The sequence below is a fragment of the Solea senegalensis genome, linkage group LG6 (assembly GCF_019176455.1).
Source record: "Solea senegalensis isolate Sse05_10M linkage group LG6, IFAPA_SoseM_1, whole genome shotgun sequence".
NCBI lineage: Eukaryota > Metazoa > Chordata > Actinopteri > Pleuronectiformes > Soleidae > Solea > Solea senegalensis.
In genome coordinates, this window is record NC_058026.1 from 15,360,370 (window position 1) to 15,386,520 (window position 26,151).

Below are 26,151 nucleotides of genomic sequence, written 5' to 3' on the forward strand. Positions count from 1 at the left end.
ATACATGAAAATTCTGAAAGTGTTCAAAATGACTGCAGTGCTGCATCACAGTGAGAGAATGACAAACTGTGGGTGCTATATATATATATATATATATATATATATATATATATATATATATACATATATATATATATATATACATATGCATATACACTGACTGCAGCACAGTTCGTCATCCCCCCCACTGTGATACACGCAGCATTGCAGTCATTTTAAACACTTACACTTGATCTGATGAATTTCCTGGTCCGGGCTGTCACATCCTCTCTACACACCCTTAACATTACATGTCATTTGGTAAATACTGTACATGCACATACACCAGTGAGGGTGTGTGTGTGTGTGGATTCAAATGTATCTGTCGGGTTGTCAATAAAAAAGCACACCATATTTACTGTGGTGGCGCACAGTGGTAGCTCATCAATAGGGGGCGCTAGGGCGCCGCCCCCATAACAATGCAGACAAAAGAAGGCAACCTCTGTTAAACATAAATAATTCAAAATAAACCAATGCAATGCAACAGTTGCAATAGCAGACTGTGTCTCTCAGGTGACGGTGAGCCTAATGACCCTCATTCACAGGTAAACTAACTAAACTAACGCCCTGAAACAGGGTCAGGGGGTGAACAGAGGCTGTGAAACATCTTCAACCTAACTAAAATAAGTCCTGTTCCCCACTGACAAAAATTATTCTAATAGTATTTATAGAATTTTAATAGAATTCCCAACATATTCTTAGAATACAAACTCAAGCTGATTATATTAAGTAAGTGCACATCTACTGCACTACTGCACTGGTGTGAAGGAACAGGAACTGACACACACACACACAGGGAGAACATGCAGACTCAATGCAGAAAGGCCCTTGTTCCAACCAGGGCTCGAACACCAAAAAATGGGACCAAAGCACATAAATCAGCAATGTGACGAGTCTTGTACATGTGTTTGGTGTTTAAATGGTGTGTGTGTATGACACTCACTCCACTGGTGGATTGACGTCCTCAGCTTTGGTCTCAAAGAAGCGCAGCACCTCTTCACTTTGAGAAATCTGAGGAGGGAGTCGCACCAGCGCCTGTGGACAGAGGAAGAACACATTACACATTATATTTTAAAGTTGTACTTTAAAGTTGTTAATATTTCAATGAGGCTGATGTGTCACTTGTAGTTACTATCACCAAAGTAAACTTAAGTGAGGCTCTTTTGGTTTCAGTCGTCCAGACTCATCCACACAATCCCCAGCTGCAGCAGACAGTAGAACACCATCAGCAACAAACAGCAGCAAGACAACCAAACAAGAAACCGCCATTATTGTTGTGTAGTTTGCTCCCTGTCTCTCTCGCAGACTGTTTTTAGAGCTAACGCTCAATTCCATTTACAGACATCAGTGTGACATCACTCTTCTCCAGTTGAGGAGTCGGAAAAAATATGGATACAAACACATCTTGGGCAAGCCTTTGTTACCAATAGCGCTCAATAAAAAAGTCCCTGAATCAGTAGCAGGTTTGTTGTCTTCTTCTGTGGAGGATGTGAATTACAGATTCAAGATTCAAGATTCAAGATTCAAGAAGTTTTTATTGTCATTATGAGGACATAATGAAATTTTTGCAGAGATTTTACAGATTTCTGTTTTTGGTAAATATCCATCTCATGGACACATTATAATTAGAATTAGTCCTTATTGCACACCAGGAGTGAACACACACAGACCGGGCGGCAGCAGCAGGGTTGGGTACATTACTTGGTGGAACCCCAGCCCTTGACCTGACACAGGTATTAAACCAGTGATCCTCCGGTTACAACACACTTGCCCTGCCATGAATGATTATTTATCACAACAAAAAGCACACACACAGGAATTTTCTCCCAGCGTTTCTTGCTCCTTTCTTCTCTCCTCGTCTGTCCGTGAACAAAGCCAAACTACAGGGAAGATTGTCTGTCTGACTAAGCATCTATATTTAATGATCCAGCCTACTTCCACCACATCCACATCTCATTTACAGTAATGGATGCTGGACCATGAACATGTGTGACAATGGGCACAGCCGGCACCAACCTGCATGAACTCCCTTCATATTTCATTCATTGTATCCTGGATCATTGACACAGGCTGGTGCTTGTGATTGCAGCGTCTGGCTGTGAATGCACAGCTGGCTGGACTCGGCATCCTCCAACCTCCAGAGAGCAGCTCCTCTGACAACACTAGTCAATTACTCCACCTCCCTGTTGTTTGCCTCATAAACAGGATGTAGGAAGTAAACAGTGCAACACAGCTCTGAGCTAAAGAGCAGCCTCGCTATGACAACTGTGAACATTTGGGTCATTTGGTTAATGAGGAAACTTTGTTTTTCCTACTCACTAGAACTGATCCTGTAATGAACTGCTCCTAATACTGATATCCAACTGTGTGCCTTTGTGCAAGGAGAGGGGAAAGACATGTGGGGAAGGCATCGTGGAGGACAGGATTTGAACCCAGGATAATACAAAATCTAATAAAGGAGAGAGCATGAAGTGAAAAGTCTCCCATTACTTTTCAAGGACACTCATTAGGATGAGATTGAATCAAATAAAGGGATGATGTAATTTGACAGCGAAGCTCAAAGTCACTCTGCTTCTCTGACAGTGGCACTTTACATGACAATAAACACACTTGTAGCAGGAAAAGATCATAATGTCATGATTCCTTCTTTGCCTCACATGTGTGGAGAATCAGAGCAGATTTAATGCTCTTCACACCATGTTAAAAAAAACATCCACATCACCGTAGCATTACATCCCATGCTGAAAGGAGTTCAGCTTGAGACAGGAACAATTTTGTTTTATTAATCTTTACCAGTTTAGTCTATGATACCTTGAAGTCTAACTAAACACTAATCCACTATTTTCAGGTGTAAATCAGTAAATATGTGCATCTAGTTAATGTTGTTTGTTGATCCAGGTGCAAATCTTCACAGTTTAGTGCAAAGTATTGAACATGATACATGTTAAGATGATAAGAATCGGGATGTCTACTGCCCTCTCTGGTCAAACCCCAGCAACTGTGTTCAAATTTCACCATGGGCTTTTTTATTCCATGTCACTGGTACGCTCAGTCATCCAATTATACCATGATGGACCATGGTGTCCATTGTGCTGAAACAACAAAACGTCTCAAACAACTTATTCCCGTAAAAACAGAATATATCATCACAGTTAGGAAACAGACTCGCACAACAACAATAAAATACATGATAACTGGAAGAAGGACTCGGGCCAGTCCTCACATACACACAGCTCAGGCAACAAATTCCACTTTTCTTACTTTAAATCAGAAGTGACCACACGGCCCTGGGTGCTTGTCGTCCTTACTGTTTGTCTTAATGATTATTTATGTTTCACATACAGTGGCGACACCAACTCTGTGACTTTAACACTAAAATGTAGGTGATTTGAGTGCAGCGCCACCACGCAGAGGTGGCAACAGCAGGAATAGCATTAGCTTTATTAGTGAAGACACCGACAGATGTCACACAAAAAACTATTTGACTATTATTAGGATTATTCCAGGAACCTAATTGTAAGGAAAATCAAAGTCTGTAACCTATGACACAGAAATGGACAATGTTTCAGAGCTCCCCTCAATGTCTCTAAGTGGGTTTTCAGGGAAGCAGAGCTCCCCTTAGCTCCCATTAGCTCACCTTAGCTCCCCTTAGCTCCCATTAGCTCACCTTAGCTCCCATTAGCTCCAGCGTTATTCGAACCATGGGATAAGTAGCCTTGAGCTAGTTATAAGCAGCCTTCCCCCTTATATAAGTTGCTTCATTGCCCTTTTTCTGAGCGAGGCAGTGAACATTTACAGAGTAAAACAAACTTCACTTTCAGTCAGTGTAGTAGGAGTCTGGAAACAGTTGTAAGAGCAGACTACACTGCAACTAATGCAACAACATAGTTACCCCTCCTGTCTGCTCGCTCATCACAGATCCACCATCCAAACACACACTGCAGCTTCACATTTCTCTGCACCAATACTGATTTTATTTGTAGCCACCACTGAAAATAAACAGGGCAGTGGTCGAGTGAAATGCTCTCACATGCAAGCGAAATCTCGGTATGTTAGCATTTCAGTTAACTGGAAATTAATGCAGTAATAATAATATACTGAAATTTCCTTGTATGTGTGAGCATGTTTTCATGCTCTCTTGCCCTCTTCAAATCCAGACTTAAAACCAACCTGTTTAAAAAATAGCCTGTAACTAACACTTTAGTTACACTGTGTGTCAAAAAGGCACTTATAAATAAAATGCATTATTATTGTTATTAATGTTATTATTATTATTATGAGTGAGCACGTTTCACATGTGTGTGTGAGAGGTTATTCTGAATAATGTCCCTGACGGCCTGTCGTAATTTACCACTGTGATAATAATACTGATCAACACATGATTTTTTTCTTCTAATGGTTAAAATCTTATTTGTTACAGCAGCACAGGCTGTGCATTGATTCAGTCGATTCACTCAGCTCCTCCTGACTCTTATTTCTCTCTACCTTGCATTGATACACACACACACTCACACATAAAACCCCCAAATATTAATAACAGCCTGTTATATCTGTACAGTCAGACATGTTAAATACATTAAGGACACATGTTTGTCAGATGTGTACTTAATTCTGGATCCACAAAGACAAATAATAAAAAAGCATGTGAAAGAACAGTATAGACAGTGACCTCTGACCTCTCACAGGCTATGGGGACTTTCCCTGGAGTCACATGGGGAAATGAAGGATGTTTACAGTGAGGTCTATTTACCCTGCAGTAGTCGTCGATGAAGCGCAGTCGTTTCATGGCCACGTCTCGCACATGACTCCTCCGGAACAGGATCTTGCCTGGAGAGAAGGAAAGTGGGGAAAAATGTTGGAAATGGAGGAGAATTTGTCATGTAGTACATGTACTGCTTAAAAACTAAAGGTCTTGTGTTGTATCCCAGCCTGCCAGGAGATGGCAATAACGAACAGTGGTGATCGTGTACAACACAGCCCAGTCATCAGTGTCAAGCTCAGGACTCAGCTGATTCCATGACCTCTGGCTTTGTGAATAACAAAAAGGATTTATGCTGACATGGGTCAGATATCTAAGACGCTTCCTCAATCAAATCCATCAAAAGTGACACCCTCCGCACTTCAATGTATTTCTATTTGGATGTGCTACTTAAAGAAGCTAAAATAATTCTGCATCATTCTATGCCTTTTATTTATTTATTTATTTATGTATGTATTTATTATGTCTTTTTATTTTCTACAGTAGAGAATATATAATTATTATTATCTTGGTCCACTGTGGTTGTTTTAAAGTGCTTCATTTATTAAAAGTGTGTGATATGATACAACATATGGCTCGTTATGAAAACTTATTTATGATGCAAAAAGAATCTATTCATGAAAAAAAATCAAACATACAGAAATAACTCATTTTAAATTGATATTACATGGTGGTCCATGAGTTTGAGACCTCTGCGCTAGAGCATATGGGCGCAGATACAACAGAAATAGTTATGATGGTATCTAAATTATGATTGGCATTCATAAAGAACCTTTGTAGACTGCCTACCATCATCTGTCCTGCTCTCAGTCACTGACAACACTGCAGTAATGATGGAACACACAGTTAATCTACAGTATATCTGTGTCCAAAACATAGCGCTACTGTGAGCTGGGTGACTGACAACTGTCACACACGTGTTCACAGGACATCAGTGTGATTAGCAGAATCACTGTCAGGCCTTATGAACCATCACAAACACCCTCATCCATCACTGCCACACTACTGTACTGGAGGTCACTGTGAACCTGAATGTCAGGTTCAGGAGAGACCAGCGCATGTGTCAGGACACACACACACACACACACACAGATATTCAGGTGACATGAATATCATCATAAGCTCAGTTCAAAATATGACAAAAAAACTGAGATTTGGAAATCACAAATAAAGCCTTGTCAGCAGTAACAAGGTAACACACACACACACAGGCCTCAGTAACCAGCTCAAATTGAAGCCCCACAAGTGCCAGCCATACATTATTAATGTGGGAGCCTGTTCAGATAACTGGAATGCAGCAGCATCAGCAGCAGCATCAGGCTAATACCTGGGAGAAATGGGATGATCCTCTTCTTGGGGTCTTTTTGCCCGCCCTCAATTGGAAACTTATCAAGTATCTGCATCTGGAAAAAACACACAAACATGTTGTTATAGCTTTAACTTACAAAAGAAAAGTAAAAATATGCTTATCTGCTTTATGTCCAAGGGTGAGATACTAAACATCGATAGTCAAAATCAATCCCATATCTCACATGTTGCATAGAGGTGCAGCTAAAATGGAATCGTTGGAAATATGCTGCCTTCACATTGGGGTTGCGCCTTTGGAACGCCAATTTTGTAACTAACACTAAAGTCAAAATCAGCTTTACACTCGCAGAGGGGAAAAAAAATGGCTGCCAGTGAGGACAAAGGGAATTTGGATTTTTGGCCACTTATTATATAACAATATGTTCATTGCTTTATCCATTAGACCTGTCATTCACTAAGATTTGAACAGGACCCAGAGAAGAATTGCAGCAGAATGTTTGACGGGAGTTGCCATGTACATGATGATGTGTGTGCACATGTTTAAAATAACATCATATCCCTTACAAAATGTCTGGTGTACCTATTTTAAATAATATTAAGTGTTACACGAGTAGTCCGAAACATATGCATCTTTTAAAAGTGGGTGCCCTGAAAACTGAAGTTAGTATTTCTTTGTCAGTGACACTAACTTTACAAATTAGGCAGCAGTAGTAGGCATGTCACAGTTATGTGATATAAAGGCCCCAGGGCCAAATGAGTCACCCCAGTTGATTTCATTATTCTCTTGACCATACCCCCAATTACCTGTCTGGACACTGATTGGCCCCCAGGAGACTCCTGGTTTAGAGCAAGAGTTTGAGATTACACTTTTTTCTTTGACCAAATGCGGCTCACCATATACACCATGACTTCATGTTGAAACCTGGATCTAACAAGTTGTTTTAAAGACATTTAAAGACAGCATTTCTCTTTGTTTGGTAATCACAACACATGAGTGTTTGTAATGAGTCCATCCATTCAGTCTGCCTTTAATTTGATGCACATCTTATATCAGTGGGTTATTGTTATTGTACAGTACTATGCAAGCGTTTTAGGCAGTTGTGCAAAACGGATATAACGGCACAGAATATGTCACATAATGGCTCCCTCAAATGATTTACTTTTTAATTCCACGAGGAAACATCAAGTATCAGCAAAAACAAAAAATCAACATCTTTTCCTTTCAAAGTGAATGTGGGACACAAACCGCCATCTGCATCTGATCCCAGAGACATCACAAGTGCATCACATTATTCTCAAAATCAAATGCTGTCAACACGTCTTTGGTCTGAAGGACAGCAGGACAGCGGCGGCTGAGGAGGTTCACAGGAGTCAAAGCAGCTCCCGTTTATTCATAAAGCGCAGCAACACGGAGAAGTGCTGACACTGGAGTTAGAGGTGCAGGACGAAAGACAGAGAACGGGGGAGGATGGAGAGAGGGAGAGAGAGAGAGAGAGAGGGGGGTTGGTGGGAAATGGAGAAAAGGTGGAGACAAAGCAAGAAAAATGAAACAAAATAGGCACACACAGGAAGAGAGATGCAGCAGGGTGTGTGTGTGTGTGTCACCTTTTATGGCATAAACATTGACCTTGTCAGGACCAGTAGACCTGATGGAGACCAAAATCTGGTCCTACTGAGGCACTGATTAAGTATTAGACTAAGATTTGAATTGTGGTCAGGTTAAGGTGAGAGTTAGGTATTAACTGGTTATGGTTAAAGTTAAGGATAACTGTTTGTTTAGGCTGTCCAATTTGTGTGTGTGTGTTCTTGTATGTGTACCTTTGTGAGGAGCAAATAAAATGAAGTTGTGATGGTTACGGTAGGATAAGGGGCTGTGCATGTGTGTGTCTGTGTGTGTCTGTGTGTGCGTGTGCGCGCGCATCACTCCTATTGTGTTTACCCAGTTTCACCCTTCAAATAAATCATTCAGGAGAATGATTAGAGAGAAAGTAAAAGCAGAGCAGAGGAGAGATGCAGACATGCAGTGCTGTATTGTGATGTACAGCACTGCAGCAAAACTGTGTGCTACAGTAATCAGAGATGGGAGGATGTGAACAGGAGTGAGCAGGTGTATGTGTTAGTCTGCATGTGTAGGAGGACAGAAGTCCAGTAAATATTATAATTAGAGGAAAGAGGAGAGAGATGAGACATCAGGCATGTCTGTATCTGAAGAACTGAGAAAGACCCAGGGGAACTAAAGTGAGCACACACACACACACACACACATCTTCCTGACACATTGCTCCCCAGATCCAGTTCTTTCTGTCCACCTGTCAAACTGCATCTACCTTTTCAGTGAAGTCCTGTATATATTTTTTAACTGGTTCCACGACTAGAAAGTCAGGGAACATTTGGAGAGAGAGAGAGAGAGAGAGAGTTTGTAGTAAACATATAAGGAGAACAGTGGGAGAGGTCAACGGGGTCAGACATGTTCACAACAGAATCCAGATGAGGGGGCGGAGCCTGGCTGGAGCAAACAGGAGGCAGGATACGAGGGGTTTGTCCCTGTTGTGTTCTCACATAGTAAACACTCAAATATTAGCCCGGAAGTCGGACTAAAGAGTGAGAAGCTGTAGAAAACTTTACGGACATTTTTGCACTCTCATGCGGACAGTTTCAGGAAACTGTCACCGAATGGGGACATGTGCGAAAGCAGCTAGTGAGAAGGAGTTGATACTTCAGGTCCGGATTCAATGTCAGCTGTGACTTGGGATCAAAACGATCTTTGACTTTGACCTTTTTTTTTTTTTTTTAAAGGGATAGGTCAGGGTTTTTCCAAGTGTAGCTGTTTAGGTAGTTGACTGCATTGTGCATTTCCCTGTGCGAGACACTAAATGTACAATGTCTTAAGGACATGGTCACCATTTTGTTCTGCAAGCATTCCCCAACTGGAAAGTGAAGTTTTTAAATGGATCCTGCAACACTGACGTCACAAAATCAGACATTTCAACTGACTGATGGAGGCAGCAGCGGATCAGCATCTCGTGTATGTTGTGTTGTCAAATCACTGATCACACAGATTTCATCAGATGAGTCTTTTGTTACCTGAACTGTAACAAAGCATTTTACAGTAGATGTTTTTGGCCGTAAATCACTACAAAAAGTCACTTTCTCTTAAGCAGCAAAGAACACCATCTTCAGTGCAAATGCATTTCACAAGACCTGCAGAGAGTGATTGTTTCTGTAAATATAATTACAAGGCCATAACTGCTGCAATAAACATTACAGCATTAAATTGTTACTGTAGTTTAGATTAAAGCATCCTGTGAAATGTAATATAGCGACTTACTCGCTGCCAGCAAATGCCTGTAGATTTCACAGTAATCAGCCTCTCTGACAGATTCTCAGAGCAGGGGACATGCACACATGCTCTGTGTGTATGTGTGTGTGTCAGTACTTCATACAAACACACTTCACTAAACCTGAGCTGTCCCTTTAAGATGCTTGGTTTCAGCATGGACACCATCACTTCCACTGCTGCTGCAGCACAAAACTTAGAGCAGGCCCAGCTGCTTGAATCCTCTCCCATGATACATGGGCCAGAAATCTGCTGAATTTACATCCCATTCTGTAACACACACACACACACACACACACACACACACACACACAGGCATGGACTGATGATTGACAAGCAAGATTTAAGCAGAGAAGCAGGAGCTGAATTTACAGCGTGACTTCTGCAATGACGGCTTCCTTACCCCACAGTTGGAGACACACACACACACACACACACACACACACACACACACACACACACACACACACACACACACCTCACCAAACCATCTGAGACTCAAATGGCCCACTTGGATGAAGGTCAGCTCATTATTAAAGACAGTCTCCAGTCTGCACTAAAATATACACTTTATCTGCTGTTGCTGACAGATTAAGCACACTCACATCCCACCAGGAATTATGGGATGACAGAGAGAGAAGGTGGTGAGAGCAGGTGGGGAACTGCTCCATCACATACACGCATACTCCGTAACGTACACTTAATGCTGAGCACTTGTTTTTCCACTGCCTTCACTCGCAGTCTGATTAACACACAGTCATCAGGCCAGGTGGTATCACTCCATCCACAGGACGTCAAATCAGAAAGAAAAGAGAAAGAAAAACACTCTCGCCAAACCATTGCTCCACTTCCCAGACTTCACTTCACTGTCTCCTTGGTAACCAGCACAGAGAGAGTGTGAAGACGAGTTGTGAAGGGACGTGATTGGATGATGCTATGCAGCACTGGACCACTGGAGTAAGTGTTGGGAGTAAGGTAATAAAAAAATCTAGGAGATGAGGTTCTTTTGTCTCTTTTTTGCCTCCTGTAGGAGAGAGTAGAGATTGTTGTCGCACGTTTTTCCTCTGTGACTTTTACTTTGACATTATCCGACACATTTAACTCTTAATCCAAGATAAAGGTGATTATAATGCTGGATTAAAACACTGATAGTAAACAATGGTTGAATGTAATACAGTAATTGTCATAAACAAGAGGAAAAAAAGTCATTTTCTTTGTCAAAATGTGACAAAACATTCAAAAAAAATAAATAAGCCATCTACAACAGCCCTTCACTGAGAATTACATTATCGACAAAATGAGAATCTATAGCACATGTCACACAGTTACAATTGACAGAAAATACTGGTGATATCACCTATTAGTCAGTAAAATAATAATAATGATAACTTTGAGACGCACGGTTGCTGTATCAGGAACAATGAGTAGAAAAAAATTCAAATCAGAACAACACAAACAAAATCAAAACAATCAGGTGGCAAAAACCCTAATACTGTAAGAGGTGCAGCTAACAAGATGCATTCAAAGACCCTGGTAAATGCATTCAAAAAACCTCTTAATGTCATTAGTTCTGCACTCCACATGCAGACCACCAACTAAAAACTTCAAATCCACAAATTCATATGAATGAATATGAATAGAAAGATTACATTTACGAAATCACAAACCCGGCCACTGTATTTCAGTATTCCACTGAACTAATAATTTTACAAAACTGATTCTAATGATTCAGTTACGCTGAAAACTACTGCTTTTACTTCATTTGTCCCATAACAGGGAAATCTGTCGCCCTTTTGGTCTAGAACGCAAAGTTCAAACCAGTAAACCAGTGTGGTGCAGCTAAGTATTGAAATTATACATTTACTGCCTTTGTGGTCAAAAGCCAGCTACTGCATCGACTGCTTTACTGGCACACACTGGTGTCACCCTATTGTCCAACAAGTGCAAGGTTAGTGGCCCCAGACTCCTCCCCCTTTTGCAAATGCCAGAGCTGTTGCTACGTTGTGTTTCTCTCTCCACCGCTTGAAGCAAACTGTGAGTGATTGAGAGACTCGTCTCACTGAGCTACTAACACGGATCAGATTTCACTACCAGACCAGGCACCCTGCACTGCTCCACACTCTCCCTCCCTCCTCCTCCAGCTCTCAGCCCACTTCTTGGTATTTTTCAAAATAAGGCATTGGGAGTCATTTTCCTCAGAAGAGGGGGTTTAGTTAGCCTTTAATACCCTAGTCCTAATCCACTAGTGCCGAGATCACAAAAAGAATGATACTATCATGACATACATACAATGATGTGATTGTCCCAATAAAAAGGTACCGACTTTGTAATTATGGATGATTCACAAAGAGAAAGTTGGCAGTTTATACATTTAGATTAGCCACAACTCTGACTCTCACCAGCAGCAGTTGTTTTTTTATTAGTGGAAGTTTTTTTATTTGTATTTCTTTAAAAATTGATGGTGTCTTGTAATCTAATGCGGGTTAAACCAGATGTCTGGCTTGACGCAGAAACCAAAATGAATGTACTATCTCTAATACACATTATGTGTGTTATATGTATTTGGAAGTGGGACCGCCAGGGCTCATGTGTGTGGAACGGCGCTCAGAACGAGTCCGACCGCAGCCACTTCTTCATATCATGCACATGTGCTAAGAATAGACCCTCCATTTATGGAGCTGTGCGAGTCAGTTGGCATAAACTTGTGGGATGCCATACTGTTATTCTGCAGTGAACTGGTGCCTCACTTCCTGTAAGTGGTCATGTGACTCAGGAGTTGAACCCAGGCTTCACAGCAGTGGAACAGAACGAGGTGAAAATAAACATTTATGCGCTGAACCTCTGGAGAAACTCGTGACCAGCACAGCATGACGAGGCAGTCAGGTGATCTCTGAACCCTTTCCACGGCAGCGTGGCGATAGTGAGTGAGGCTGTGGACTCAGCTGTCTGTGCTCGGGGTCACTGCTCTGGTAGCACTTGTGTCTACAAACACACATCAAGTTAAGGATACAGCAAACACATACAAGATCTTGTCTCCATGATGTTCACACGCCGTCTCCTTTCAACTGTCACTGGAAACAATATGAATCCCCGCTTCTGTCTCTGGGCCCTTCTTTTCTTTCAGGAAGTAGGACAAATGATGCACAAATCTATTAGAAAATCATAGAGATTGACTCCATCTGTTGTATAGCTGTCCCCATCAGCTTGGATCCTAAAGACAGCAGGATAGTAGAAACTAATGGTGCACATGAATGGAGTCTGAACACGCCAGCAGTGTTCAGTTTCAGTGAGACAGATGTCTGTGATGAGCTTGAGGGGGGAAGGCGTTCCTTTCCAGCCACAATTACTCACAGTTGTGCCTCTAAATATAAACCGGCATGGGACAATCACTGGCCAGAGTTGCCACATTATATATATATATATATATATATATATATATATATATATATATATATATATATATATATATATATATATATATATATATATATATATACATATATATATATATATATATATATATAGGAGAGTCTGGATTTACGTGTGGGAGTGAAGTGGGAAAGTTCTGTCAACAGTGGGGTTCTCTGTCCCATGTGGCAAACCAGGCTGGCCTTTGTTTCAATAAGACAACAGGTGTGGGGATGTGGTAACTTTTCCACTCCACAGTCACTCATTCATCACTCATCCGTCTCAGGCTGCAGATGCTGCTGTGGCCTTTGCCTCGAGGCCCTGGGGACCAGCGTTGGCTATTAGAGAGCTCTTCATATCATGAGATCCTTTTTTTTCTGGAGGGTTAGGATCTGAATTTTCTCTTCTTTTTATACTCTGTGGCTTTTGTAAGCCTGGTGAGTGATACTTATCGGATGTTTTTATACCAAAAATAAATGCTTCTTCTCAGTGTTGTGGTATAGGGGGTTACATTTTAAGGCTGCAACTAACATTATTTCCTATTGGTGGTTAATCTGCTGATGATGTATAAAGGAAAATATACTTTCATGCTTAAATCATACTTGCTGGCGATTCTTCAGAAAATAAACCTGATTATTTAACAGTAATAAAGAATTTCCTACTAAATAACATACAACAAGTCTACACAGCTAATAGGACCAGCTGAGCACTGATTATTCTCTGCTTCTCCTACAGCACAGTAACCAACCCTACTGATACCTACAGGTATAATCTTTGGTCTGACTGCTTTTAAAAAACCTGTTTAATCAAATAACTTTAAACCTGTAGAAATGAGTTTAGTTTAATTAGTTTAGTTGGTCTGGAATGCGTCCTGCACTGCGCTCATGTTCAAAATTATGGACACGTGTACCCTCAAACCAACTGTGATTTTGTTTTTTGTCCAGACCTGTTTAAGCTCAATTCCTTTAGGATTGACTGTTTGAATGAACAGGGTCTAAAGGCTGCAACACGACACAGTCACACAAAGAATCTCAGTACATCGATAAATTCCATATCAAAGCTGATATCAGAACAGCAAAATCTCAGTCTAAAGCAGCTTGACAATGACACTCAGTTCAGATTATCTGTATATGCTAACATCTAAAAAGCCTGAATGAAACTTTAGAGTATATAGTAATGTGTGAGGCATTTGTTCTCAAACAGCAGTCGAGTGAAGTGAGGATTTTGACCGTTGCATTGAGTGGCATATAAAAAAACAACACTGAGTCTCACCGCATCTCCCTTCACTGTCACTCACACTAGTGTCTGATGCACGTGTGGAGAAGAGGAGGATGAGGGAGCACCTATGCTCTGACAGCAGCATCCTCCACACACGCAAGACACTGCCTCATAGTCACCACCACAATGTTCAACACTAAGTGTCACTTTTAATCCAGGAAGCATTTTTGATTTGAAGTTGTCGGGGAAAAAGAGAGAGTTTGAGTGCCAGGTCTGGGGCTAACCTGCTGTACAGTTTGGCTGTGGTTAAGAAGAGCGATAAATAATACAATAAATGATCTTATTAGGAATAAATTTGCCTCCTTGTAGCTTTTTTTTTACACCATTGCATATATATTAAAGGTGACATGTAATGCTGGTATAGCACATATATGTTAGTTATGGAGGTCTACTTACATATATTAACTTGTTTTCATGATTAAAAACCTCCTAGTCGCTGCAAACGAGCCGACCAAAATCACAACCCAGAACGTGGACTGTGTTGTGATTGGCCAGCCAACGAGAGCTTTCCCACTGTCCTGTGATTGGCCAGGTACCTGGAAGTGACGTAATTGGTAGGCCAGCTCTCAGATACACAGCTCCCCCTCTGGCACGGTGGATGCTCTGCATCTCAGCAGCTACAACGAGAGTAGTTCTTATTCTTCTGCGGTTGAATGTACGCAACCGGATGTGCCCGGACTAGTGCCGCACCAGGAGGCGCTACGGTGGTGAGAGGAGTGGTGAGGTTTCCTGATGCCGACATCAACCTGCGGAAGTGCCGATCCGCTTCGCAGAGCCCAGGAAAACAATAAAACCCTATTTTCTCAGCAGTGGCTGAACTGTTTGTTCTGAAACTTTAGGGTTTCATAAACGAGGCAATGACGCAGATACACACACAAGCGTAGCGTTAATTGGAGCTTCCGGTCTATGTCGCCTTTAACGTCGGTCATGATGGTTGATTAAGTGCTCAATATTTGCTAAAGTGGGACTTTTGACAACCACTGTAATAAGGTACACAAGGACAGCATATTTAGCTGTTGAGCAGTGCAATCATCCATGCATGTGTGAAATACCATATGGTCAATGGAACCCTGGGCATGTGTGTATGTGTGACTGGGACATGTGTGCAAACACTGAATGTGTGGAGAGGACTTTACTCAGTGGGACATGTACAGTAATAAGGGAAATGATAGATGCATCGAGCTAGTTTCCATGCACAGTATCCTGGTGCTGCAGCAAAGAGCAGAAGATTACAAGATGAATGCAAGCGGACCATAAGACTAAGTGCTGTTCAAAGTTGTAAGAAAAGCTATCATTTCCACTTCTGTATCACTCTAATTGATGTCTATTTTTGGCTTTAATTGGACGGGGTTTAATTGACTGCTTGCCTCATTGGCCCACCGTGGTATCACACTGAAACATAATAAAGACTAGTGAGTCCATTTGCCAACTGTGAAAGTTGTGCTGATGTCGGAGCAAATCCCTGCCCGCTGGAGGAGAACACTGGTAGGGTTATGAATGCAGAGTTTTCAGAGCACCGGAACAATCCTGGTGTGTGACAGATGGAGAGCAGCAAAAGTGAAAGTGAAGGTCTACAAGATAGAGGTAGTGAGACCTGCTGTGATGTATGAAGTAAGAGAGACAAGGTTGAGTTTGGAGAGGAGGGAGAGTGATTATACTGAACAAAGGATGTTGAAGATGGAGCGGCCCGGGCAGGAGGAAAAGAGGAGGAGCACAGAGAAGGTGCATGGATGGTGTAACAGATACAAAAGACAAGACAAGATGGAGGCAGATGATGCACTGTGGCCACTCCTAAAGGTAGAAGCCCAGTGAAGAAGAAGAAGAAATGACTGAAAGTCATTAGAAAAGAATTACGGTGAACAACACATTTTACATTTAACCGAACACTCAGCAATCATTTGATTCTGTCAAGTTTAACATCTCTTTCTTTTTAATAACCTCAATAAGTCAATGTTCCAGTGGCATTTACTGCCCCGGAAACACAGCTCTGCTTACAAGCAGCTGCAGCCTCAGTGTGAGGGGAAAGAACACGGTCAGCTGACACAGCGGCTGCCTTAGTTCGGGTTAAGTAAGTAGGCCACCAAAGTTACAGGTCACTGCAAGGTGGAGAGGAAGAGTTCTCACCTGTGCCCAGTTTTAATGCTAAAGGAGGACTTAATTTAGACGTACTGACAGCCGGGACACACCGGCGGCAGTTCAGGAGAGGCTGGGTGTGCAGTGGAAAGGAGACACGAGGGGAACACAAGTGGGTCGACATTTATAAAGGCGTGAAAGACACAGACAGAAAACACGAGAAACCAAGAAGAAAGATGTGATTTTAAATAAGCTGACGCCAAGTTATTGAAGGACAACGGATGCCATTCACCAACTGTTTCTTCTTTATAAAACACTGAAAAAACATGAACGTGTGAACCAAAAAGTGTGAAATCTAACTATTATTTGCACATGATCTCATTTCTAAATGACAACAATTCTTCTGCATTTCATTTCATGAGCTGCGTCGCAAATAAACAATCTTATTTTCCTCTTGGGCCAAACAAAAGGCTGATGGAGCCATGAGGTGAGAGACACCTGGGTTTTTCTCTAGATTCCTGTGGGAATTCTCATCTCTTATCTGCAAAACTGTCCTTTTTTATCATCCTGTATCTGATGAGTGTCCAGTGTGTCCCGGTCAGACTGCTGTTTCCTCAATCACTATTCATTAACTTGGAGCTGTAGAGAGGCGAGGTCAGGCACAGAGCGGCTACTGCTGTAGATAAGCGGAGCAGCCGTTCTGTTTGTTTGGAATGGAAGAGTGTGAGAATCCAGGAAACACAAAAGCACGGGCTACATCCCTGAGAACTGTGCAGCATGTGTTCATAGAATGATTTACAATAATGACGGGACTATTAACTGACTGACTAATGCAAAGGGAACAGGGCTTGTGGTCGCCTGTTTTCTAGTGCCGGTCCCAAGTCCAGTTAATGATCGCTCAAATCAAATATGTGGATAAGGAGCATGTGATGGATAACTGATAGAATAACTGACATACTGCAGCTGCCAGTAGTTTAATATACGTTACAGTGCAGTTGTTACAGTGCACCTATTTTAATCTGGAATAATAATCGTGTGACCACACCACCTGGGCAATCTCTCCATCTGTGAAGATTCTGCTCATTTAGACATGTGTTTTATCTGTTTACTGTGGCTCCCTTTGAGGTTTTTAGGTTGCTTTGCAGTGTAAGCAGTTGTTATCAATGTTGGAATAGTGACCTTTTCACAGAGGGCTTGTGGTCGTCACTTTCTCTCATAACGCTCTCTCTCAGCAGGTAGTGAGTTGGCCACTGGGGTCACTTGATTTCAGTAACAATCGATGAATAATAGTAAAACATATCTTGCCTATGTGAGCTTTAATGTCTGTTATTGCCGAAAATGACATGTGAAGTATTTGCTGAACAGAGAGAGGTGGAAGTGCTTTCATGTCCATGTCTTCAGATGTGAGGATAAAAACTGTGCACAGTGTTCACTCACACACACAGTTTCATGTTCCCCTCTCTGTCACGTGCTGCTGATTGCATTTTGTCCTTCCGTCGTTCAAACAGTGCAAACCTCTCTTCTGCTCTCAACTATATCCGGACACACAGAAAGGACGACCTTGTCCTCTCTGGGCGAGATACACAGCAGAGGTGTAACGGCACGCAGTGTGATTTATTAGACGGTGAATAAAGGCAGCAATGGCTGAGCTAGAAATGTAATGGAAGAGAAAAGAAAAACCTTGAGCCGCCTCTCTAATACAGAATCGTTGCCAAAGATTTAAGAGCACAAAGTCCTTGAATTTCTTTCATAGACTCTCCCCCATCTCAAGACCTTGACTTGAACAGAAATATGAGGGCGAGATAGAAAAGATAAGACTGCATATGCTGTCAGAAACATCTACGGGTTACAGTGTGAACACAGGGCACACAGAGTGTGAATAAGGAGAGGCTTTACTATAATGTACACCAGAGTATACGCCACGTCTCTTCAACTGATGTAAAGTAACACTGTGTTCATGCTTCACTGACTGAAGTTAGTTAGTTTTGCCATATTTATAAAAATACTTTTACTCCACTGCAGTTCCAAAACAAATTGTAAAGTTTTACCCCGCTACATTACCCCACCTGCCTCTCTTAGCCTCGCTGGTGTCACACAGCATCTCAGTCTCATCACAAGATGTGGTCACCTCCCACTTTTAAGAGGCGTGACTAATGGCTAGGTGGTAAAAGCCATGATGCATGTATAGAAAAGCCGCTTGATGTCGCTTCTCTGTCGTCAGCGCGTTAAGCCCGCCTCTGTTGCACCAGGGGCTTTGTGATTGGTTCCCTTTTTTAGGAGATTGTGTAGCCACAACGGCATCAGAGTTGGCCGAGTTCAGCCAGGCTACTGTTGTTTTGCTCCATTACCTTCTTCTACTCTTCATAGGACCCATTCTTAGTTCTCGTATAGACAGATCACAATGCACACATCAGAATGTCCTTGTAATTTGCTTCTTAAACCAAAGGCTTTCTTTCTTCATTCTAAAGCCCACTCTACAGATCCCTTCGCAGGAGCTGTGGGAAACCTTGCAATCCACCATTGGTTTGTCCTGTCAAGTGACCGATTGTTAGTGAAATGAACAGGTCCAGTGTTGGGCATGTAGGTGTCCTTCCTCTGCCTCTCAGCAGGAACTAAAAGGTCTGTTTCCCTCTCTTTTCACCCACACATAAATAAAATAAAGCAGCCCTTTATCCTCCACCTGAAACAATGGGCCCTCTCATTCACATACACTACGTCCACAGAACACCTCAAGGACAAAGGAGGCTGAACGTGGCTGGGCTAGTCAGCATGTATCCTCGAGGATGTCACACCAGTACTGCTTTATATTCTGGACTTATAGTATTGTACAAAAGTCTCCTGGCACCAGCTGATCTGTTGTTTTTATGTCTGTCAAATGATGTGATTATCATCATTTAAATTGGAATGATGTGACTGAGACTGAGTTAGTTTTATATATAAGCATACTATAAGTGTTTAACTCACAAAACGTGCATTTAACGCTCGAGCATGTCTTGAATAAACCTGGTGTAATAGACTCTTTACAGGTAGGACACAGGTTGCACCAGTCACGTTGATTAGGGTTCCACAGCAGGTTTAACAGAGTCCGGGTCAGTATACGATGCTCTCTACACACACACACGGATCCACGTCTGAAAGAGATCAACTGGGCTTTCAACTGACTACAGTGTTTTCTGTGATCGGATATCGCTTCATCACATTTACACCTGGTGTTAACATGCGCTTCTGCTGTCACACACACACACACCCTTAAAAACAACCACAGCTGAAACAAAGTGCTGTACATCAGAGATAAATAAAACAAATACAATATAAAAACATAAGACTAAAGACTTATATTGTTTATAAGACGCTCCCACAGACATTACTGTGTCCGAGTGTCTCAGTGCGTTGCCCGGTGCATGTTTTATCTGACGCAGAAAGATGCCCCGCCTTGACTCCTCCTTTCTCTCTTGCTTCTACCTCCAGCATGCAATCAGCACACCTGGTTAACTCTATTAACATTAACTCTACTCTCCTGCGTCCAGCGCTCTGTCCCGCGTGCATGCAGCCATTGACGCTTATCCTCGCTACCGTTTGGAACTGATCGCTGCCTCACTCACGTTTGTTAACCCTTTTGAATAAACAGTTAAAAATGTCCACGTCTCCTTGTCTGCCTGCTCTTTGGTCCTGAACTGCCTCGTATCACCTTGTGCGTCTATGAGGCGGCGCTATGGAACATGACAAAGCGGCAGTATATGATGCTCTAGTGTAAATACTAAATAAACTGCAAACACGCTGGTTAAAAGTTGGTCATTGGTAAAACAGCAAATGTAACACACATACATAACGTATGTTTCCATAAATCAGTCAACTTCCTTGCATGTGCTTCGATCACAGCTACTGTCAGATGTCCTGCACTGAATGTAAGCTTGTGTTTGTTAACACCCAATCACTCTCTAGTCCAATTTACTCTAATTTAAACATTCAGATGAAGGTCTTTTTTGAAAGAAGGAACATATTCATCTGCCTGTCCTGGTTTTCACCCAGTTGATCTCATCCGGCCAGGACAAACCCACGGCAGTGAGAGTCAGAGTCACAGCCTGATGTAAAGAAGAAATGTTCTTTACTGGACAAACAGGAAAAACTAAACCGCAAACACAGGCAGTGTAATTAAGTTACATTACAGTATATACTCTATGTGTTGATGTTGGTAAGCCAGAGACAAATTTCAGTCTTGGTGGACAATAAAGCTCTATTCTATTCAAGGTGAAATTGAACTCAACCTGAAATTACAGAATATTGTTTTAAAACAGCCATTTAACCTTTAATAATTTGCTTTTAACTTGCTGCATCTTGTCATATTTGAAATATGAAGTTATGTTAACACATTTTTAACTCTTGTTTTCATTACACTGAATCAAACACTGGTTTTAAATGTCTTTTTTTCCACAGAGAGCCACTAAATAGCATTACTATGTTTTATATTATTTGTACTGCAACACTTTCTTTGTCAGTTTACATCCCTGTATTTTTACAGATAGAGACAAACAACCATTCACTCTCACACTCACTCCTATGGTCAATTTAGAGTGTCCAATTTACCTAATCCCCACATTGCATGTTTTTGGACTGTGGGAGGAAGCCGGAGAACCCGGAGAGAACCCACGCACACACGGGGAGAACATGCAAACTCCATGCAGAAAGGCCCTTGTTCCAACCAGGGCTCGAACCCGGGGTCTTCTCGCTGCAAGGCGAGAGTGCTAACCACTACACCTTTTTAATATGGTATAAAACGTTATTGTTTTTGATGAATGTCAAACCCAAATAACCTTCAAACAACAGAAGACACTGCTCCTCTTTTTGATACACATTTGTTCTGTTCTACTGTTTCAGGTTCGGAACCTTCAAGGTCCAACCGGTCCATTTTTAGCTGCTTAGTTACAGCTCCGGCATTGTGGTGGTGCAACAGTAAAAAGGTCCCCCCCCCAAACACGTTCTGGTTTTATATACTGGTCTTGTGACACATGAAAACTTTCTATCATAAAAAAGAGTAAATAGAGTACTGGCTGTCAGTATGAAGTGGTTTACTTTCCAGCAGAAAAACATCATTTTAAGAGAGAACTCCAGCCATTCACAAGCTCATTTGGTGTTTTTTGGGACAGAACTGAAAACAAAGTCAGTCAAAGGAACATCTGAGGCCCCTCTACCTAACACAAGAATGTTTCCAGGAAGACAGCTTGTTCTTCTAGGACAACACAGTCTCCAGTTGTTATTTTGCACAAAAGGTTTGTTTAAAGTGCTCTCCCAGTGTTTCAGAGTGGACAAATGTCTCTCTTTCACTCTTAGCAGGGCTGCTGAGAGCTCTGCAGCACATTCATGTTTGGACAGGAGATGCTCCAGGTTGCTCTGAATACAACGAGATCACACAGCATCAGCACATAGTGCCAGATCAAAAACAGGCGGAGAGGACTTTACTTTCAGACCATATAGAAGCAGAAAGTGAGGATTAGTGTGTTTTAAAAAGCTGCCAGGGGTTAGTTTTCCTCACATGAGTCACACTGCAAATGAAAACATCAAAGACCTACTGAAGGTAAGACGAGAGCAGTGAAGTGGCAGTGGTGATACACTGCCGTGTGCTTTAAAGGGTACATTCGGCAAATCCCACAAATGTGCAGTGAGGGATTTTCACAACGGAAGTCATTTGAAGGCGGCCTGGTCAAACTCCGCCAGAGTTTGGTCATGTGACAGCCACTTTATTTGACAACTCAATGAAGCGCAGGCTGAGTCCGGTGACCTTTCCCCTGCATCATCTCACAAAGCTAACAAAATCAATCTTGCCGCTCCTGAATGGGAAGCGGTTTCATGCCAAGACATCTGTGAAACACTGACAGCGAGAGGCTGAATATCTAGGAGGAAGACATGTGTCCACACTGTCCAGAATTTGGGGATTGTATTTGAATTCATGTTTTTCTTTCGCTGATAGTCCGATACATTGATTAATAATAATAATAATACTAACTAATAATAATCTGCTATTGCTATGTTGTTTGCTGCTTTTTATTTACAATTTTTCAGTCTACGCTTTGATGTATGTCGCATGTTTATCATGTTTCTGCTTTTGACCAGTGTCAGACTGAGACCAATAATACAAATTGTATTGGTTCAAGTGTTTTCAAAAAAGTAACAATAAATAAATAATCGCATATATAACATGTCAGGTTCACTGGTCATGCACCAGCTTTCACTTATGTGATAACTAAATACTTGGCACAATAATCCATGTGTGATGTGTCTCTGCTGCTTTGGCAAATGCTCGTAAAAACCACGTGGGTTTGACAGCATCATTACATTTTAAACATTCACATATTCTATTTACTACCTAGTTTTATTAGGTCATATCACTTCATACGCACATACTCTGTCTTGCCATGTTTATATTTCACATTAAGGTATATATATCTAATGTGTTTTCTTAATCTTATTCCTTAAATTCTTCCTGCACCCAAGTCCCCTGCAGGGATTAATACAATATTCTGATTCCAAGTGCCTAAAATATAATTGAACTGTTTTGCAGTAGAAGAAACAACAAAAGTGAATAGTCAGAGCAAGGATTTTTGATTTAAGACTGAACGTGAAAGTAAGTGTTGATGGAGATTTGCCCACAGCTCATCGTTTAGCTGTGGACATTTAGAATCAACAGTCTCACAGAGTAAAACACAGGTCCAGAGTTTTCCAGAGTGTGGATGTGGATGTGATCAGCTGAGGAGAGGGCTTCCACTTGACATGTGTCCAGTGGTTATCAATGGAACCTTTGAGAAAGAGTGAAGCATCATTTCTGGCTGGACTTACACACTGCTGCTATTGAGACGTGACCCCTATAAATCGCTCACTGCAGCCCTTTCATATTTACCAGTGAGCCAGAGACCTCTAGGGGCAACATACATCTGGTATCAGCTTGCAGTGGAACGAGGGCGTGAGGGGCATCAATGCATTCACACATTCGCTCAGTATGGAGCAGTCACCAGAGAGACACAAAGAGGGGTTTTCACTGCAGCCCACCTCACCCTGAAAATAACTTTACATGAGAGTTAATATGAGACTGTATATAAAACCCTGAAAAATCTACCATAGTATTCATCCTCTATAAAAACGTAGTAAAACAAAACAAAATCAATCGTTTATATCATCGTCATCGCAACCGTGCACATGTTCGATTTCTCTCTTTCTTAGAAGGTCAACTTTTGTTTTGCTTCAAAAAAGCATCTGTGAACCGGCTCCTCTTTTCAAACCGCACCAGGAAATAACAATCGACGAGAGGATGGTGCCAAGCAAAGCCAGAACCGGATTCAGGTAGTAAATGAAAGACAAGACAACAACAATATTTGTACTGGCAGATATAAGACTGCCTACACCTTCAACTTTGATGTTTATCAAGAGTAAAATGAGGGGACTGTCATGGATCTGATGAGGGTTGACCATCCTTATGTTGATAACTTTTATACCAGCAAACTTCTCCAAAATCACGAGGACAAATAAAGGACATGAAGACACCCATTTACTGCTCCAAGTGTAATGTGTCACTTTGCCTGGTTCCAGAGAGGAACTGCTTTTTGGAGTATCATGGGATGGGACATCCAATTGAGTAATGATAGGCTATTTATAGCCTATGTAAATAGTTGCTTTTTTTGAATGTGTAGGTAGTATCAGTACAATAAAATCACTCCATTTGGAGGCAAATTATCTATTTGACTGTTGTTTATTGGGCTGTTGTCATTTGGTCACACTTGTGCCAAATTGTGCCAGATTTTTGTGCAGGAGTTGCTGATAAGGGGATCAATGGGCATATGTGCACTATTGTCTGTCAAAAAACAGACACAACATCTCTGTCACTGGTAATACATTCCCTGCGATCCCTAGATGTCCCTAGGGACCAAGAACACACATGTGAACCTTAATAATGTGACGCAATTCTTCATTTACTTTGGGTATGTCCTGTTTTTCCTCTGAAAAGAATGGCAGGTTCAAGACTTCACCAGTCAGAGCCAACTCTGGAGAATCTATCTATGACCCACAGTAGCTCGTGCTACGTTCAGTTCACTTCCCTGCGATTTCTTTCATGGGCAAGGCAGAGATGAGAGAAGAGAGAGGGGAAACGAGGAATATAGGGAGTAGGGGTGGAGATAGAGACAGACAGACAGAGTGAGAGACACGGTGCATCATTTCGTCTCCGCAAGGCTATAGGACACAAACCATGCCTCCCCCAAACAATTACTAACACACACATTGAGTCACTGAGGTGATGAGGTGTGGAGAACATGGCCACAGACATGGCAGCAATGAGGAATTGTCTGTTGCACACATTAATCTGCAAGAAACAACGCTGCAGGTTCACAGGGATGACATGTTCAAAGTACATCACCATTAAGGCTTTTTCATTACACACACAGCAGGGGAGTCAGTGAGTGATGGGACGTTTTACCTGAAGGTCAAAGAATTTGCTGTATCTTCTGTAGATGATGTGAGATGTGTTGTCAGAGTAGGTGACATTGATGAGATATACCTGCCAAGAGAAGAACACAAAAAAACATGAGGACGTCATATTCCCAGCTCTCTCACTGTCTTGTGTTTGGAGATCGTTTGACAGTGTTACCAACTACTGTCAATGAAAAGCATCTAAAGTCAACCTGACACGACGCTAGATATCGCCAGAACACGTCCTGTCTTTAGACATCTCACACACAAAATAATACCAAGTGAAAGCATAACCTTTTTTTTTTTACTTGAACAAAACAAAACAGATCAGTGATTGTTCCACACAGTCGTCCACGATGGACATCCAAATGTCCAAAAAACAAAGTCCTCAGAGAATATCAGTGTTTTCAGCTCACAGGGACACAGGAGCTCAACAAGCAACACAAACTGGTTCTTGTTCTTTGCCAGCAAGATAAATAAATCCCACTGCTCCTGAACCTGGCGCTCACTATGGATATGTAAAAAGGATGAATTCACTATCACTAACTGGTAAAATTGCAAATATAGCTTCCTCTGTCATGGCTGAACTAGATTATAAAATGATTATTACTGCATTAAAGTCAATCAGTGGTACTGAAAGAGGACCAATGACCACACTACAATACAATATGCATAGCCAGCACATGTATCAGACATATTTGACACTGATTTCAGCAACAGCAAATGAATTAGCGTAGTCGTCTTCCACTTTTAAGGTTGTGGGTTGGATTCCCGGCTCCACTAGTCTAGTCTACATGGCGATGTGTCCTTGGGCAAGACACTTCAACCCACGTTGCTGCTGATGGCTGAGCCGGCAGCGTGTGAATGTGTATGAAAGATGTGTGATAGAAGATGCGACGCTGTATGAATGTGTGAGTGAACGGCAAAACTGTAGTGTGAAGAAAAGCGCTACATAAATACTTAGCATTCACATAACGTTTATGTCTATAAATGGGTGTGTCATCATGGTATATACCAGGGGGACAGTGGTTGAGTGAGAGGCTACGTGCTAATGTGTCCGGCGTGCCAACAGCCTGTGAGTGAACGGGTGAATGTCAAGACTGTAGTATACTGCAGTGGTCCTCGAAAAAAAAAAAACATCTCTGTTTCATCCAAAAACTGACAATCAACTCATTTATGACTCAAACAATGAACGGATCGTTGTGTGTGATTGTAGTGCAAACAAATCCAGAGGCAGCAGACTCAAACAATCACCCCCAATGACAGAGAGCAGAGTCAGTCAGAAATCTGTCAATGGCTCATACTGGAGGGTAAACGGTGGAATCATCTTTCTTTTGTCAGCACACTGACCTGCTGGCCTTTACCCTTGACTGGAGCAATGCTGCAGCCCTGAGAAGGCTGACAAGTCTAAGATAGAGTCCATTTATCTGTCAAGAGAAGGTAAGTGATGCTGCCATCATCTCTAATCCAATGCAACAAGCAAGGTAACAGATCC

At 41.8% G+C, this 26,151-nt stretch overlaps 1 protein-coding gene across 2 annotated transcripts in view; it reads right to left on the reverse strand.

Annotated features, from left to right (window-relative positions):
• Positions 1–26,151, reverse strand: part of sh3pxd2aa (SH3 and PX domains 2Aa) — an 88,447-nt gene that overhangs the window by 52,366 nt on the left and 9,930 nt on the right. For both annotated transcript variants that reach the window (XM_044028874.1, XM_044028873.1), the window contains exons 2-5: positions 24,664–24,744; positions 6,126–6,201; positions 4,790–4,866; positions 983–1,074 (exon numbers count right to left, since the gene is read on the reverse strand). In XM_044028874.1, coding sequence (XP_043884809.1) covers positions 983–1,074; positions 4,790–4,866; positions 6,126–6,201; positions 24,664–24,744 — 326 coding nt within the window. The remainder of the gene's footprint in view (positions 1–982; positions 1,075–4,789; positions 4,867–6,125; positions 6,202–24,663; positions 24,745–26,151) is intronic.